Genomic DNA, 16,148 nt, shown 5'->3' on the forward strand with positions numbered 1-16,148 from the left:
ATCATGTATATTTAATTAAGTGTAGATACTTTTATTGTATATTCAGATTTTTTTATTATAATTTATAAAGTTGTACATTGTTCTTTTTATTTAAGTTGTACATTATTAATTTAATTAAGTTGTACATTATTATTTTAATTAAGTTGTACATTATTTTTGTAATTAAGTTGTACATTATTCTTTTAATTAAGTTATATATTATTTATTTAAGTTAATTAAGTTGTACATTATTCTTCTAATTGAGAAATAAATATTTTTTTAAGTGAGAAATAAATATTTTTTTATTTCAGATCATGGCTTTAAACCCAGGACTTGTTGAGCATGATGTTTTGTACGACCAGTCCATTCATCGATCATCTGTTGTATAGTGAGATCGTACTACTGGAGAAATATCTTACAGACGTCGAGAGGTAGTTCTCCAGCACACTATCCCACTCCACTATCGAATACTACCACTACTGTGCACATCTGAATTCTATGGGGTTACCAAATTGGGATTTATTTTGAACTGACATCTGATCACAGCCTTGGTCGAGAGATGGAGGCCTGAGACGCATACATTTCATATGTCTGTTGGGGTTACTTGTTGACGGTGAGCCGGTCACCGGAGTGATGTACGATAACTGGCCACAAGTTTGCCAACTGTACCTCGGTGTGACCCCACCTGCCGACAAACTTAATGGATTGGGGTTAAGTTTGATATGGTTAGGAACATAATTTCGTGAGCTCGCAGAAGATGCAGACGAATAAACCGTCACAAGCTATGCGCGAGCATATATACTACAAGTGATAGGTGGAAGTCTGTTTTCCGACAAATCAAGTCATTTTGTTTACTTGATGTTCCTGCCACTATTAACTAACCTCTAGGATGCGGGGCGGTATTCGTGGGGTGGAGCATGTTTGGCATGGTCGTATAGACAACTATGCAAAGCAACGAGACCTGAGGTTCGAGAGATAGTTGGGCCTCTCATACTTTTGCAACTATGGGCTTGGGAGCTATTTCCAACAATGGCTCCACAACTACAAGATGTTAATGACGCTCAGTTAGCTAGACGAGCCTACGGTTCTCAATATGTTGTTTTAATTCAATTTAATTTTTATATCATTGATCTAGTTAATTTAAATTCTAAATTATCAATTTAAAAATTTAGGTGGAAAGACAAATTTTGTGTGACTAGGGCAGCCATACATGTAGTCAGCCAGTACAGATACATGTTTTATCTGCCTCAACCTGTACATTACACTGAACCTAATTAATTATTTTATACACATTTTTATTGTATTTACCTTTAATGTTCTCCAATATAATATTTTGTGTTTCGGATTATTTGAGAACCATACAAAATTATTATGAATACTTTGCCCAATTTCTGTACGAATGGTCAAAACATATGGCGGAGTCCTCTCACATGTTTTCACATTGATGAGTGTCATCTTCCTGACAGGGTGATGAGACAATTCGGTTTTCAGCAGGATGTCTCATCGCCTTGTAATACTGAACCCCTACTGATGATATCGACTTAAGGACTGTAAATTGGTCCAAAAAAATTGTACATTTGGTAATGCGATGCCACTATTGTGCAAGGTTTATTGCAATGGGGGTTTCTATTGAATAGCTTGATAAGGATGTTACTCAAGACTACATTCATTGGTATAGTAATATCACAGGGCGCTACGTCATTCGTTCATGAGCAACTGTGGGTCATCTGGTAAATGAATGAATATTATCTAATTATTTTTAATTTAAATTTATTTTAAATATTATCTAATTGTTTTATAATTCACATAGATCGAACAAAAGTAGACTCCGTGATATTGGAAATGATTCGAACCAGGTTATTGCTATATGTAGTGACAACCAAAGCTATATGAAGAAGATACATTAATGTACGATATACCTATTGTTTCTCCACTAGCTCCTAAACGTATAGGACCTGTACGGGAAGAGGATGGGTTTGATGAGGTTATCCATAATGTAGAAGAGTTGCCCCTGTGATGCAAACACAAAGTCAAACTGATTATGTTAGTCCAATGATGATGATGCCAACATTTGGTTCAGGACATTATGACTCAGAGGCTGGTCATTCGTCTTCATACGTGCATGGACATGGTCGGGGTTGTGGATAGCATAATGAATATTTATATCATGAAGCGTCTGCAGAGGTACCAGAGCAACATTAAGAAGAACCAGAGCAACCTCAAATTCGAAGTTGACGACGACAACCAGCTCGAAATCGACGACGTCCGCCTTGTGGCACACATTGATTTTTGTAATTATTTTTATATAAATGAGATATTTTAATTTACATTTTTTTTTATTTTTATGAGATGTTATTTTTTTTAATTTTATTCTTTTTAGACTTTAAATAAAATAATAAAATATTTTTAGAAATTGTTTTTATAAAATAGAAAAAAAAATTAAAAAAAGAAAGAAAGAAAAAAGGTTGAATTTCCAACCTTCGATCTCTAAATTATTAAAAAGAAAAAAAAAAGTAAAGGTCGAAGATTCAAAATTCGACCGACGTATTAAAAAAACAACAACAATAATACTTTTCTAAATAGTTTCAAAAGTACAACATTTTTAAAACTACCCTATTATTTTAATTTTATCGGTATTTGAAAGGGTTTAGACGGTGTACGATTAACATGGGAAAGAGGGCGTGATTAATGATGGATTAGATGGTGTATTAAACATAGCCCAAATTTTTAGATCAATTTAGTGGTCGGGCGTTATATTTGTTTTGTTTTCTAATTAATTTTGCTTATATATGTTAGCAGACATTATATTTGAAAGATGTATGGACAATGCATTTGCATATTTTGCATATAGTATTTATTTTTCATTTTCCATAGTTAATAGTGTTAGGATTTACAACACAATATCAATGAAGGTAATGCCACTCTATTAAATAAATATAGTTTATTTGTTTTGTTTCCATATTAATTTTATTTATATATATCCGCAGAGACAATGCGTTTTTTCATTTCGCTCTCATACAATATTTATTTATTTTTGAATATTTGCTTCAACTGATTTTAAGATAAAGCTTTGATTAGATTCTTATTCCTGTTTGAAAATGTGAATTATATTTTACATTTAAATATTTTATAATTTTATTAATTTTTAAGAGCACTTAAATATTTTGGAAATAGAAATAGGGGTGGAAACGATTCGGTTTGGTAGTCAAACCGAATCGAACCGAATTTTCTAATATGTGAAACCGAACCGATTTATTGGTTCAAACTGAACAATGCGGTTCGGTTCGGTTTCAAATTCAGTTTTGGCATTTAAAAAAAATCCATGTTATATTTTTTTAATTTAAAAACGGTTCGGTTCGGTTCGGTTTTTAATTCGATTTTGTTCTTTAAATTAAAAACAGTACGTTTTAAATTCGGTTTTACTCTTTTTTAAATATATAAATAAATAAATAACTATATATATATAAGTTAAAAACGGTTCGCTTCGGTTTAAAATTCGGTTTTCGAAAGTGAAACCGAACTGAACCGAATAATTCGGTTTCACTATTTCTTCAAACTGGATCGAACCACATTTTTCAGTTTCACTGAGTTTTTGGTTCGATTCGATTCAATTATTAGAAACGATTCATTTTTCGCGGTTTGAATGACCACCCCTAATAGAAACCGTGTTAATTAGACATTTATCGATTAGGGATGGACAACAAAACCGAACCAAATTGCAAAACCGATTTTTTCGGTTCGATGTGGTTCGTTGGGCTATTGAAACCGAATTTAAATGGTTCGGTTCGGTTCAAAGCTTGAAAACTGATTTCTAAACCGAACCAAACCGTTTAAATATAAATATATATATTAATATTTTATTTAATAATAAATAACTTAAATTTAAAACTAAAGAGTAAATTACATCAATAAATACCTTAGGGTTTTTTGTTATGCTTTTCGATTACATCAGTAAGCACCGCAAGACTTATTTTTCTTCTTTTCCTTCTGCTTTCAATTTCTTCCTTTAAAACTTGTAGGGTTTTTTGTTGCCGTCGCCGGTCTGAGTCTGACGCAGGACGCACGACTTCTTTCTTCGTTCTTAATTCGTGCTCGTTCGAGACCGCCAGTGAACTAGAGTTCTTCGTTCTTCGTTCGTGCCAGTGAACCAGAGTTCGTGCCTAGTGAACCGGTGAACCAGAGTTCTTCGTTCGTGCTTGTTCGTCAGTAAACTAGTGAACCAGTGAACCAAAGTTCGTGCCAGTGAACCAAATTTATTCGTTCGTCTGCCACCCGTTCGTGAAATCGATTCATTAGAAAAATGAAACCGAACCGCACAAACGATGTGGTTCGGTTTCATGTATAAATAAAAGCGGTTCGGTTCGGTCTGGCCTCCAAACCGAACCGAATCGCTTCCACCCTTAATATCGATTCCTATGGTTGAACCAAGAGGAAAGCTCATATTTGAAAATTGGGCCTGACCCGTTTTTGTGAAAACATGAGGCCCAAGTTTTAGAGTAACCCTTAGGCGCTCTATATATATTTTCAGAATTAGGGTTTTTGGCCGTTCAGTCGGCGAATTCAGCTTCTCATCTTCAATCATGGTGGCCGCAAAGAAGACGGTCAGCTCCTTCTTCCATTCACGGCGATTCTGAGCTTGTTTCTTCCATTTTCGATCGGTGCTTTGTTATTCTCACATTTTTCTTTCTTTCTTCCTTTAACAGAAGAAGACTCATGAGAGCATCAACAACAGACTCGCTCTCGTCATGAAGAGCGGAAAATATACCTTGGGATACAAAACCGTCCTCAAGACCTTGAGGAACTCTAAAGGTAATCTATTGATTAAGCTTTCTTTCTCTGTGTCCTTAATTTGATCTCTAGACCTTGCATCGATGGATGTTTCGGTGATTTTCTCTATCCTTGTTGATATTCGGCTTATTTTTTAGTTTATCAGTTGTATTTTAGTTAGAATTTTAGATGAAATTACTGAAAGTTTCGATAAGCTGGAGAGAATGAAAGTGTTGTATGTCGTCGATCTGAAACGTGTTTAGCCGATTTAGGTTACTAATTTGTGTTATACCCATTAAATGAAGCTACTATATTCGCGTTTTTTCCTTTGAGAGTAAAGGGATTTGTAGTGTCTGATTTGTTTGTCCATGCTTTATTTTACCATTGATTTCTACATTTTGTGGGTATTTCTGATTTTTTTTTTTGGGTTTGTAGGTAAGCTGATCATCATTGCCAACAACTGCCCTCCACTCCGAAAGTCCGAGATCGAATACTACGCTATGTTGGCGAAGGTTGGAGTTCACCATTACAATGGGAGTATGTTTCTAACCCTTCAACAAAGGATTGACCTGTCTTTAAAATTAGAACATGTATATATTTACCTGCATTTGTGTGAAATTTTGGTTGCAAACTTTAGAAATCTGGCTTAAAATTATCGGATTCCTTAATGACCTTTTCTTATATTTATATACACCCGTTAGCTTAAGCTTTTTTGGTCAATTTGTGATTTTATCTTTTGTTAAACAAGAAATGATTAGTATAATATAAAAGGCAGAGTCACAATGGAACGACCTAGGGGCCGGGTAGTGTAAATCCCCACCCAGAAAGCTAAGGAATAAGAAGAGCCTATTGTGATAGTTTAGGATTAGGAGAAAGCCTAAACAAAAGAATTTAGGATGGCCTTTTGACACTTTACCCTTAGTCTAGGGTAGTGTGCCCTTGTTCTGCATTAGAAGTTAATTATGATGGTATAGATTTGCTTGAATTTGACTTCTTGTGAACAAATCTCTCTTTGTACGTTCTCAGGCAATGTAGACCTTGGAACCGCTTGTGGCAAATACTACAGAGTATGCTGCCTCAGCATTATCGATCCCGGTATACCTCTCGATAATCCAGTCTTGTTGTGTACTGCTGGATTACTGCTTGAACATAATGTTCTAATTATGGTATTTTAATGGCTTTCAGGTGATTCGGATATTATCAAGAGCATGCCTGGAGAAAGTTAGGTTACAACTTCCTCTCAGGTCATAGATTTTTGTTTCAGAGTTTCTTTTTAATTCACTTGATTTTGGGTTGAACGTAGTTATGTGTTTTGCTTGTGAGGCATGATATCATTGAACGAATGGTTTCATTGTAAACCCTTTTTATGTTCGAGATTATCTTATTCCAGAAAATTTTCATATCATTATTTTGGTGTTCTTGTCTTATAACAAAACAAGCATCTTGTGAGTTTTTTTTCTATCATTGTCTAGTTTAAGGGGTAATGCACTATTGAATATTTTCAAATATCTGTTTGACAGTAGATTCTGAAATTTAATTTTAATTTAAACAATTTTTTGATAATATATTTATAAATCATAAATCCAATTATAGTTAAATATTAGGTTGAGTATATACCATCACTAATTAATTTATCAACTTGTTTTATGGTAAAATTTTCTAAATACCCATTTTGTAATGTCGTATAATATGTAATGTATTAACAATTCAGATTTTAATTTTACAAAAAAAAACAATTGAATTTATAACCTGAAATACTATATTTATTTAATATTTAAAATTTTTATTTTTAAAAATGTTAGAAAATTTGAAACTTGTTCATTACTTGTATTTAGAACTTCCTTTAGGAGTTGAGCCCGAAGAATAAAGTCGAATGTTCAATCAATGCAACTAAAACACAGGAATCAGGAATGGGAAAACACTTTAAACCATAAATATACTAATTTAAAAGATTAGACGTTTGAGTATTTGACAATCACTCAAAATAGTTTTTGGAGTGTATTTTCATTTTCAATAATTGTTGTCTAACTTTAAATGAAAAGTCTAATAAAATGTCAATCCAAAGGACTTAAATATGAAACCATATACCTTTTTGGCTTGATTATGCTCTGCTTCCACTTTGAAGTCCTTTGTTGAAGTTATCTCTGAAAAGATGGCGTCTGTTTCTGATCATTGGAGTAGCAAACATTATAAGAAGATGACCAATTTAACATATATTTCAACAGGATCAAATTGTTGCTATTTGAAAAGTACATGCCAAATCGTTTCCTGAAATTCGAATTGTTAGACTAATTGTGATTTTTAACCTTGTTTTATCTTTTTCTATCATAATTCTGCAATTAATTTTTTTTAATACGGAATCTGGATATATAGAAAACATAACAATGTTTACTAAATTTGTGTGGTATGGTCACATAACCCAATTTTCAACATTTTAAGTGTTTGGATTACAAATCCGAAAACAGTATTCTATTTTGATCTGAAAATAGTTTGCTAGCAAGATTGCTCATCAAATACATTTTCTTAACTCATCGAATCATAAAACACAATTTTTTTGGGTGTAAACAATAATACCAAATCATAATGTTGATTTGTATCGAAACAGACCATTTTGAATAGATTTTTACGCTGTTTTTTTTTTTTTAATTAAAAAAATCTATATATATATAATATATATTGGATATGAGAAATAAAGAATTTTATACATTTGGAATTGTATCCAAATATTATCCTTTGTTCAAGGTTACTTGATTTTCATTTATTTATTTATTTTTGTCTAAGTAGTTTTGTGGGTTAAATCTTAATTCTTAAATAAAAGAGCTTGCATTCCATATAATTTGTGCAATTTTAGTGTGTTTCACGATTGACTTTTTAAGTGTTCAAATAAGTATTATAAGTGAAAAAAAATATTTATAAACACTTAGAAAATCAATCCAAATGAGTTTTTAATAAATTTATTTCTAAGAGTACTTTATAATATTAGATTAATTTAAAATCTATTTATGAAGAAACATAATGACTGGTGACATAAATTATTAAGATAATTGACTATAAATAACTCTACAGGGATTAACAAAATTTTGAAAAATATACATGTTACAAAATATAGAGAGATAAGAACACACATAAGAATATTAGAGAGAAATGAAGAGAAACAGTAGAGAATATATGTATTATGTTCAATTGAGGTATGTATTTAAATGATCTCTACAACCTCTATTTATAAGGTTGTGAGAATGATGGTTACAAGAATGAAACGTAAAGAGGGGACGAGATAATTATGGGGATTAATTGGAGAGGTTAATGGATGAGTTTTAATCTATTATGGAGGCTATGCATGGACATCTACATAATTTTCATATTTATAATACTCTCTATTAGATGTCTATAGCATATAGAATATATGCACCCAATGGAAAAAAAAACCTACTGAAGAAAAAAGAGTGCAACATATTTACTCCCCTCATGAAAACATCACTAGTCTTGGTTGTCAAATACAAATGTTGTGTGTTTAACTTCTCAAATGTTGTTGCAGGTTACACCTTTGTCGATAAGTCTCGAGTCGTCTTTTGAAGAAATTCATTGAATAGTGATGTCAATACTTTACGGTTTATCTTAACAAAAACACTATTGGCTAGCCTCGTACATCATCAAGATTTTAACATGATTTAAAGTAGTTATAGTTTGCTTCATAAGCTACTACGATATAAAAAATCTTCTCTATGTACTAGGTAACTTAGTTAAGATCTATTCTAATGGGTCAGATAAGTAACTTACATCTTCACGATCAACTAGATTGCAAATAGATTTATGAGAATAAAATAAATCCATATAAACTAATTCTCAAATAAAAACATAACATATGTTTAACTCTACTTCAATATCTTTTTATATTTATGCTATGATAAGTAGCGTATAAACTAGTAAAGATACAAGTGTGCATATTTTCTAAAAACTATGGTTATTTGAGACCTAAAGTTCTTTATTATTTTTATGATATCAGATGATATAAATTTTTACACCAAGCCAATGAAACATCATAGAAATGTTTAATGATGGAACCAGTCCATATAGGATATTTTATATATAAATTGATGCAATTTCATTTTTTTATGCTTTATTTGCAAGCTAAGACAAAACTTACCATCTCAATTTCTTTCTTAAGAAACTCTATTGTCTTTGAAATTTCTGCAGGAGTTTCTACTCAAATCATCAAGATATATATATAAAAATAATATATAGTAAATCTCATGTTGTGATTTCTTTATAAAAGCATATGGACAAATATGGATATTTTTATACCCTCATATCATCAAATATTTAATAAGATGATTACTTTAGGAATGTTTTATAAAAATCTATGTTATATATATATATAATTATTTAATATGTTACTTATATGATTTTGGTACCTTGAATCCTTTAGGGATATATTGTTAAATGATTCATATAAATGTACAATAACTACATCCATAATATACATGTTAAGCTTTTCATGCACAGGCAGATAAATTAAATATCTCATGGTATTGTATCCACCATAGGATAACATGCCTCCTCATAATCAATACCAATTCTTTGCCAAAATTATTGTGGAATTTATCTCGCTTTATATATTGCGACTCAATTCTATTTGTTTTCTTACAAATACTTAATTATATCTCACATATTTGACATTCTTTAATGCCTCAACTACTAGTTCTCATGTTTTGAAAAATGAATTTATTTTTATTGGATTGTTTCTTTCCACATAGGTCAATTTTTTCTATGTCACGACATTTTTCAATATATCTGAGTATATAATTCTTATTTTCATAAATAATATCGTGAGCAGTATTGTATGCAAAAATGTTATCAACTCATTTAAGTATGGTTTCATCTTTTTCTTGTCATGACATAAAATTATCGACATATCTTTATTATCCTCTTTTACTTCAAGATTCTCATAAGTACTCATATTTAGGATTTCTTCTGGAATATTCATATTCTCAACTGAGTCATTTTGATTATCGACTACTTTTTTTTCGAGGATCTTTATCTTTGGAACCCATGTGTCTGTCACGCTTCAGGCGTGTTGCAAGCTCATTAGTATTGTTGTAATGTGATATCAATTTTAGAGGGTGTATTTTCCACATTTTTTTGTATAACTTGGTTGCTTTCTTGCAGCAGTAAATATTCTATAAATGCATATAGCATTTGATTTGCAATATTTTGCAAATTAATTATCTTTTGAACTTCTGGTTCAAAGTGATCTGTATGATGATCAAAATGAGACCATACTTATATATTTTATTCAATTTATTTTTCCAACTTTTCCTTAACTCCTCCCTTTGATGTTGAAAATTTTGTCATTAATAAGAATTAAATTGTGTAGCAAGAAATCTACCCGTCAGGGGTTCAAAGTAATTAATTGAAGTAAAATCAATTTCAACATAGGTTTTAATTGCTCCTCTTGAAGGAGAAATTTTGGACCAGTCACAAATTGCCACGTCAATCACTAAATTAATGATGCAACTCCAAATAATTGGACTTGGGACCAATTAGAAGTTGACATGTGTTCCCAAATTAAAATTGAAGACATAAATTGGCAAAGTTTGATGATGTCGTGTGTTTTTATCACAAACGTTGGATTGAGTGAAATTAATTTGACCCAATTTGATATTATAATTTTAGTTAAAGTCTAGTTGAGCCAAAAAATGGACTTAATTTGACCCAAAGGCCAAAGTAGGTCCAAGTCCAATAAATTGGGCCCAAGGGCCAGACCTATGGACTAACCAAGCCCAAGCCCACGAAACCCACCAGAGAACCCTATAAATATAAGAGCTCTCTTCATTTGTGGGGGTCAACAATTCTAAATTTTAGAGAGCCCAGAGAGAATTCTCCCAGCAATCAGAAGACTCCTAGATAGAAGGACTCTTCCAAGACTTCAACTTCAAGAACATCAAGCGCTTCGCTTCTTCAAGTCAAGCGTACGCATTCAACTGAGAGAGAATTAGACGATCAAGTACTAGAGATCGAATCATGTTTGCGTCAAATCTACATCAACGCAAGTTCAAATTCCACGAAACAAGTTTCTCTGGAAATCTCGTGCGAATAAATTGGCACGTCTGGTGGGATGTCTCTATCTTTCATCTCTTCTTAACATCCAAACAAATCAATGGCACCAAAGAAAGCTATATCCAAAGTAACTGTTGCAAGTAACTCCTACATGGGACCTGTCATCTGCAATTGCTCAAAGAAGGTTCTACGGAGACAAAAGCAGAGCTTCGTCATCGCACATAGCATTCTAAAACAGTGACAGAGTCTCCTAGAGGCGGGGTTGTCATAAAGGAAAATACCTTGTTTGACAACTCTACTTCTGCCTTCAGCAAGTCGAAGAAGGAATCACACCCCAATGTGATGTTTGTCATAATGGCAGACGTGATGGTCGAGGTAGCCATGATGGAAATGGAAAGAAAGATAAATTTTCTGACGAAAGCTGTTGAGGAGCGAGATCATGAGATCGCTGTCTTAAGAGAGCAGGTGCAGACTTGTGAAACCGTTGAGTCAAGTCAAACCCCTACTGTTAGGGCAAATGACAAAAGGAAGACCGCGTTGCATGTAGCTTAACTGCAGAAATTAAACTCTGTTGCGTCTCTATTGGTCCAACAGTTGCAAGATATGATCATAACTTCTATGAGGGCTCAGTATGGAGGCCTGTCTCAGACCTCCTGTATTCCAAGCTGTACACCCAGAGAATTGACAACTTGAGGATGCCTGCTGGGTACCAACCCTCGAAGTTCCAACAATTCGATGGAAAGGGTAACCTGAAACAACACATTGCCCATTTTATCGAAACATGCAAGAACGCAAGAACCAGAGAAGATCTTCTGGTCAAATAGTTTTTTGGAACATTGAAAGGAAATATTTTTGACTGGTACGAAAATCTAGAGCTTGAGGTGATCGACAGTTGGGAACAACTGGAAAGAACGTTCTTGAATCGCTTCTACAACACCAAACACATAGGAAACATGATGGAGTTGACAAATGCCAAACAACGAAAAGAAGAACCGGTCATTGATTACATCAACCGATGGAGAGCACTAAGCTTGGACTGCAAAGACCGACTCATCGAACTATTTGCGGTTGAAATGTGCACTCAAGGTATGCACTGGGGACGTCTTTATATTTTCCAGGGAATAAAACCCTGTACGTTTGAGGACTTGGCAACTCACACCCACAATATGGAGTTGAGCATCGACAATAGGGGGATGAGGGATTTCTTGATCCCTAAGATGAAAAAGGACAAAAAAGAGATAAAGGGCACTGAGAAGATTGTGAAAAGTGCCACGAAGGAATCAATGGTCATTAATATGACCTTGCTAAAATTTTCTTCGAAAGGAAAAGAGAAGAAAATTGGGAAGAAAAATGATGGAGGCGAAAGACGTCGCCTAACTTTGAAGGAGAGGTAGGAAAAAGTTTATTCGTTTCATGACTCCGACGTTGCATATATGCTTGAGCAACTACTAGAAAGCAACTTATTCACCTACCGAAATGCAAACGACCGGAGCAAGCCTAGACTTGGGAGGCTTGGAAGAGGGAACATGACTCAGAAAAGGAAAGGAAAAAAAAAAGGCTTGGAAGCCCAGGCTTGTTGAGGAGGAAGATGAGGACTTCTCTCAACCCAGGCGACAGGTGACATTAGCAGATTTCTTATTAGAGAACTTTTAGGGCTATTGTTCGAGGAAAGCGCCAGAGATTGTTGTATGTCACGCTGTGAGCACGTCAGAAGAAGAGGATACTCTTCTAAGTTCATCGAAAGTTATGGAAGAAAAAAAAGACTTATTATCATTTAATATAGATGACCTGTTGTCACTCCCTCAAGAAATGAAGATGGCTCTCATTGATGCGTTGTTAGAGTACAACACATCTAGTGTTCCGACCTCTACGACGCACGCGTATGCCTCTTGCTGTACGTCCATAGGTTTCTCAGATGAGGATCTACTGTTGGGATCAAAGTTGCATAATAGGCCTATGTACGCCTCAGCATACGTTCGAGAATATAGAGTTGGGAGAATTTTCATAGATAATGGATCAGCTGTCAATATAATGCCTAAGACGATTATGAAGCAATTGGGCATCCTCATGGAAGAATTGTCGAACAACAAGTTGGTAATTTAAGGTTTCAACCAAGGCAGCCAAAGGGCGATAGACATGATACGCTTAGAACTTCTCATTAATGACCTGGAGGCCGACGTGTTGTTTCATGTCATAGACTCGAAGACGACTTATAAACTGCTACTGGGATGTCCTTAAATTCATGGAAATGGGATGATAACGTCAACACTCAGTACAAGAAATATCACTTACAATAGCATTAAAAAAACGCTATCGTAGACTTTCCATAGCGTTTTCGAAATGCTGTCGTAGCCCATGTTATTGAAAGTTCATGACTTTCCATAGCGTTTTTTCACTGCTATAAAAAACGCTATAAAAAGTTCATTTTAATCGTGCTTATATGAGGCTATAAAAACGTTTCATAGCGTAAAAAAAAACGCTATTGAAATGTTTTAATAGCATTAGAAAAACACTATCAAAACGTTTAAATAGCGTTTTTCAAATACTAAAAAAACATTATTGAAACGTTTTGATAGCGTTTTTTCAACACTATAAAAAATGCTATCAAAATCTTTCAATATCATTTTAAATAACATTGTAAAAATGCTATAAAAGAGTTTTCAGAATGTTTTATAAATGTTGTCGTAGCCAATGTTATTAAAAGTCCTCAACTTTCTATAGCGTTTTTATACAACTATTAATATCGCTATAGAAAGTTAACATATGATGGCTTTAATTCAATTTTATAGAAACGTTTCATTGTATTTGAAAAAGTATCATCAAAAGTTTTTGTAACAATAAAAAAATGTTATAAAAGGCGTTCTATAGCAATTTTAGATACGCTATTAAAAGTCCCTCATTTTTATTAGCGTTTTTTCATTGTAATGAAAAAAAGCTATAAATACCCCATCTTCAAGCATGAATTTTAATGTTAATGAACTTTTTATAGCATTTTTTTGTGGTAGTAAAAACAATGCTATAATTGATCTTTAATAGCACTTGTTAATTACATTTTTTTAGATTATACAATTTGTTTCACAAATATTATTGTAGAATTACTTATAAACATATATTTATAGAAATATTATTGTCTAGATGAAAAAAGATGTAATTTGCATTTCATCCAAATCCACAATCATAATTAAAACCAAAATCTTCAAATTTATAGCATACAAAAGAAATAAAATACTATATTCATCCAAAAGGTTTGATATAGTCATCAAAAGTATATTCCAACAAAATTCTTACCTAATAGAACAAGTTATAAATTCTTAACCCAAATAAAATGACTACATATATAATCCCAAAAAGTTGATACAATCAAAAGAGATGTTTAGATTATAGCGATATGAAAATTCTCCCACAAAAAATATGTAGCTCCGATGTTTGTAGTCATATCAATCACCTAATAAAAAATAAAACAAAATAGCTTTCGTAAATCATCATGATCTAATTCTAACAATAGAGTAGCTAATGAACTAAATACATACTTAATTCACAAAATAGTAAATAAATTTTCTTACATAGTTTGACTTTATCCATTGACCATGCAACAATATATGTATGTCTCGTACATGACCATGATTGGGATCGAAAACTCTACTAATTGCATCATCAATTATACAACTCGAAGGGGATGTTCCCACATGATTTTGTTCAATACGCTCCAATACTACATGCTAGCTACTCTTACACCAACATTTCCTATAGTTAAGATGAGTTCATTCCACCTATACATAAAAAAATGAGCAAACTATGCCAAGAAACTAACAAACTATGCTAACAAAAATGGAGGGGGTAACTTAATAACTATCCAAAAAAGAAGCTAATAAATGGAGAGTTATAACTCAAGAACTATTCAAATGCCAAGAAACTAACAATATGCTTATAACTCAAATACTAGTGGCTAGACATAGTAGCTCTAGGAGGTCATCTCTTTTTCTTGATACAAAGGAGAAACTCAATGTTTTCAAGTAAAAAGAGAAGAAAAACCCAAACACAACATTTTCAATTAAAAGAGTCAAGAGAGTTTTACATCTGAAGGAGAATCTAAAGTGGTCAACTATCATTTTTAGTATGTAATTCACATAAAAAAAATTCCTAAAAAGTGTCTAAATGACATTGACTTTCAAAATAATTTAAAAATTATTTGAGTGTTACTTTCACTCTCAAAACCATCTTAAAATGCCAAAGTATCACTTTGACTCTCATCTAAGACGTTCCAAAGTTACCTAAAAAATTCCTACGGTTACCTAAGATGTGTCACCCACCTCCTAAAACTACAAACACAGCCTAAAAGTGCTCGAGTGCCCTTGAAGACTAGAACTTAACTTGAAACAACCTAGAAGTAGTTACTATAACCATTGGATAGCCACGAAACATGTGTATGCGAAATGATTGTCATAATTGTAGGATAGAAAAATAACAACCCAACGAGTAACCTAAACCAATCTTCCATGCAAATTAATTCAACATTAAATATTTAAATTTCTAATCTCCCAGGAAATATGAAACAAACAAGCCAGATTCTGAAAACAATGAAACAAAGGCTAAAAGATAGATGATTCTTACATAGGTTGCATTATAGATAGGCCTGGTTGAGGAATATACAATAGCCAGTAAAAGCCCAAAACAACTTCACGAGCTTAAGCTACTACCTCTTGACCAACATTAAATCAATGACACACTTTAAATACATACAACCCAATAAATCTTCATAGCAAAGTTATTTTCACCACAATAGTAGAACTATATTCCTTTGTTTTAAAGTCTAAAAAAAAGAGAAACTTAATTATTGACATTTTCCATATCCAACATGACCACTACATCTCAAGCTCCACCTAATATTAGAAAACACAAGAGTAAATAAGTTATCATATCACACCCGATGTTAACACTCCCAATCTAGAAATGTTAACCACTGTTTCAATGGTAATGGGAATACGCCAGACGACGAAAGCATACAAAGAGGTGCTTCCAGTCTATCCTATAATATGATATTACTTTAATCATATTATATGATAGACTAATTTGATCGAAGACTAATTGTATATGATATTACTTTAATCATATTAGTCTCTGATCAAAATATCATACAATTAAAGTTCTCATAGTTCAAAGGACTACCATTACCATTTTTTGTATCAATATCAAGAACATGAGTGAAATATCTTAAATACATAATAATTCTTTAACCAAATAATACTAAAAAATATCATTCAACTCTATAGAGAATAATGAAAATACACCCTAATTTCAAGTATTGCATTACTCTCTACTTCACTTCAAGGGTAAACATGTGAAAA

At 32.6% G+C, this 16,148-nt stretch overlaps 1 protein-coding gene across 1 annotated transcript; it reads left to right on the top strand.

Annotated features, from left to right (window-relative positions):
* The first annotated feature begins 4,435 nt into the window (after positions 1 to 4,435).
* LOC120070814 (60S ribosomal protein L30) lies at positions 4,436 to 6,205 on the top strand. The gene is made up of 5 exons (XM_039022698.1): positions 4,436 to 4,580; positions 4,683 to 4,788; positions 5,182 to 5,283; positions 5,773 to 5,841; positions 5,932 to 6,205. The coding sequence occupies exons 1-5, from the start codon at positions 4,560 to 4,562 to the stop codon at positions 5,970 to 5,972; spliced, it is 339 nt and encodes a 112-aa protein (XP_038878626.1). The 5' UTR covers positions 4,436 to 4,559; the 3' UTR covers positions 5,973 to 6,205.
* The last annotated feature ends 9,943 nt before the right edge of the window (positions 6,206 to 16,148 follow it).

The sequence above is a fragment of the Benincasa hispida genome, chromosome 2, assembly GCF_009727055.1.
Source record: "Benincasa hispida cultivar B227 chromosome 2, ASM972705v1, whole genome shotgun sequence".
NCBI lineage: Eukaryota > Viridiplantae > Streptophyta > Magnoliopsida > Cucurbitales > Cucurbitaceae > Benincasa > Benincasa hispida.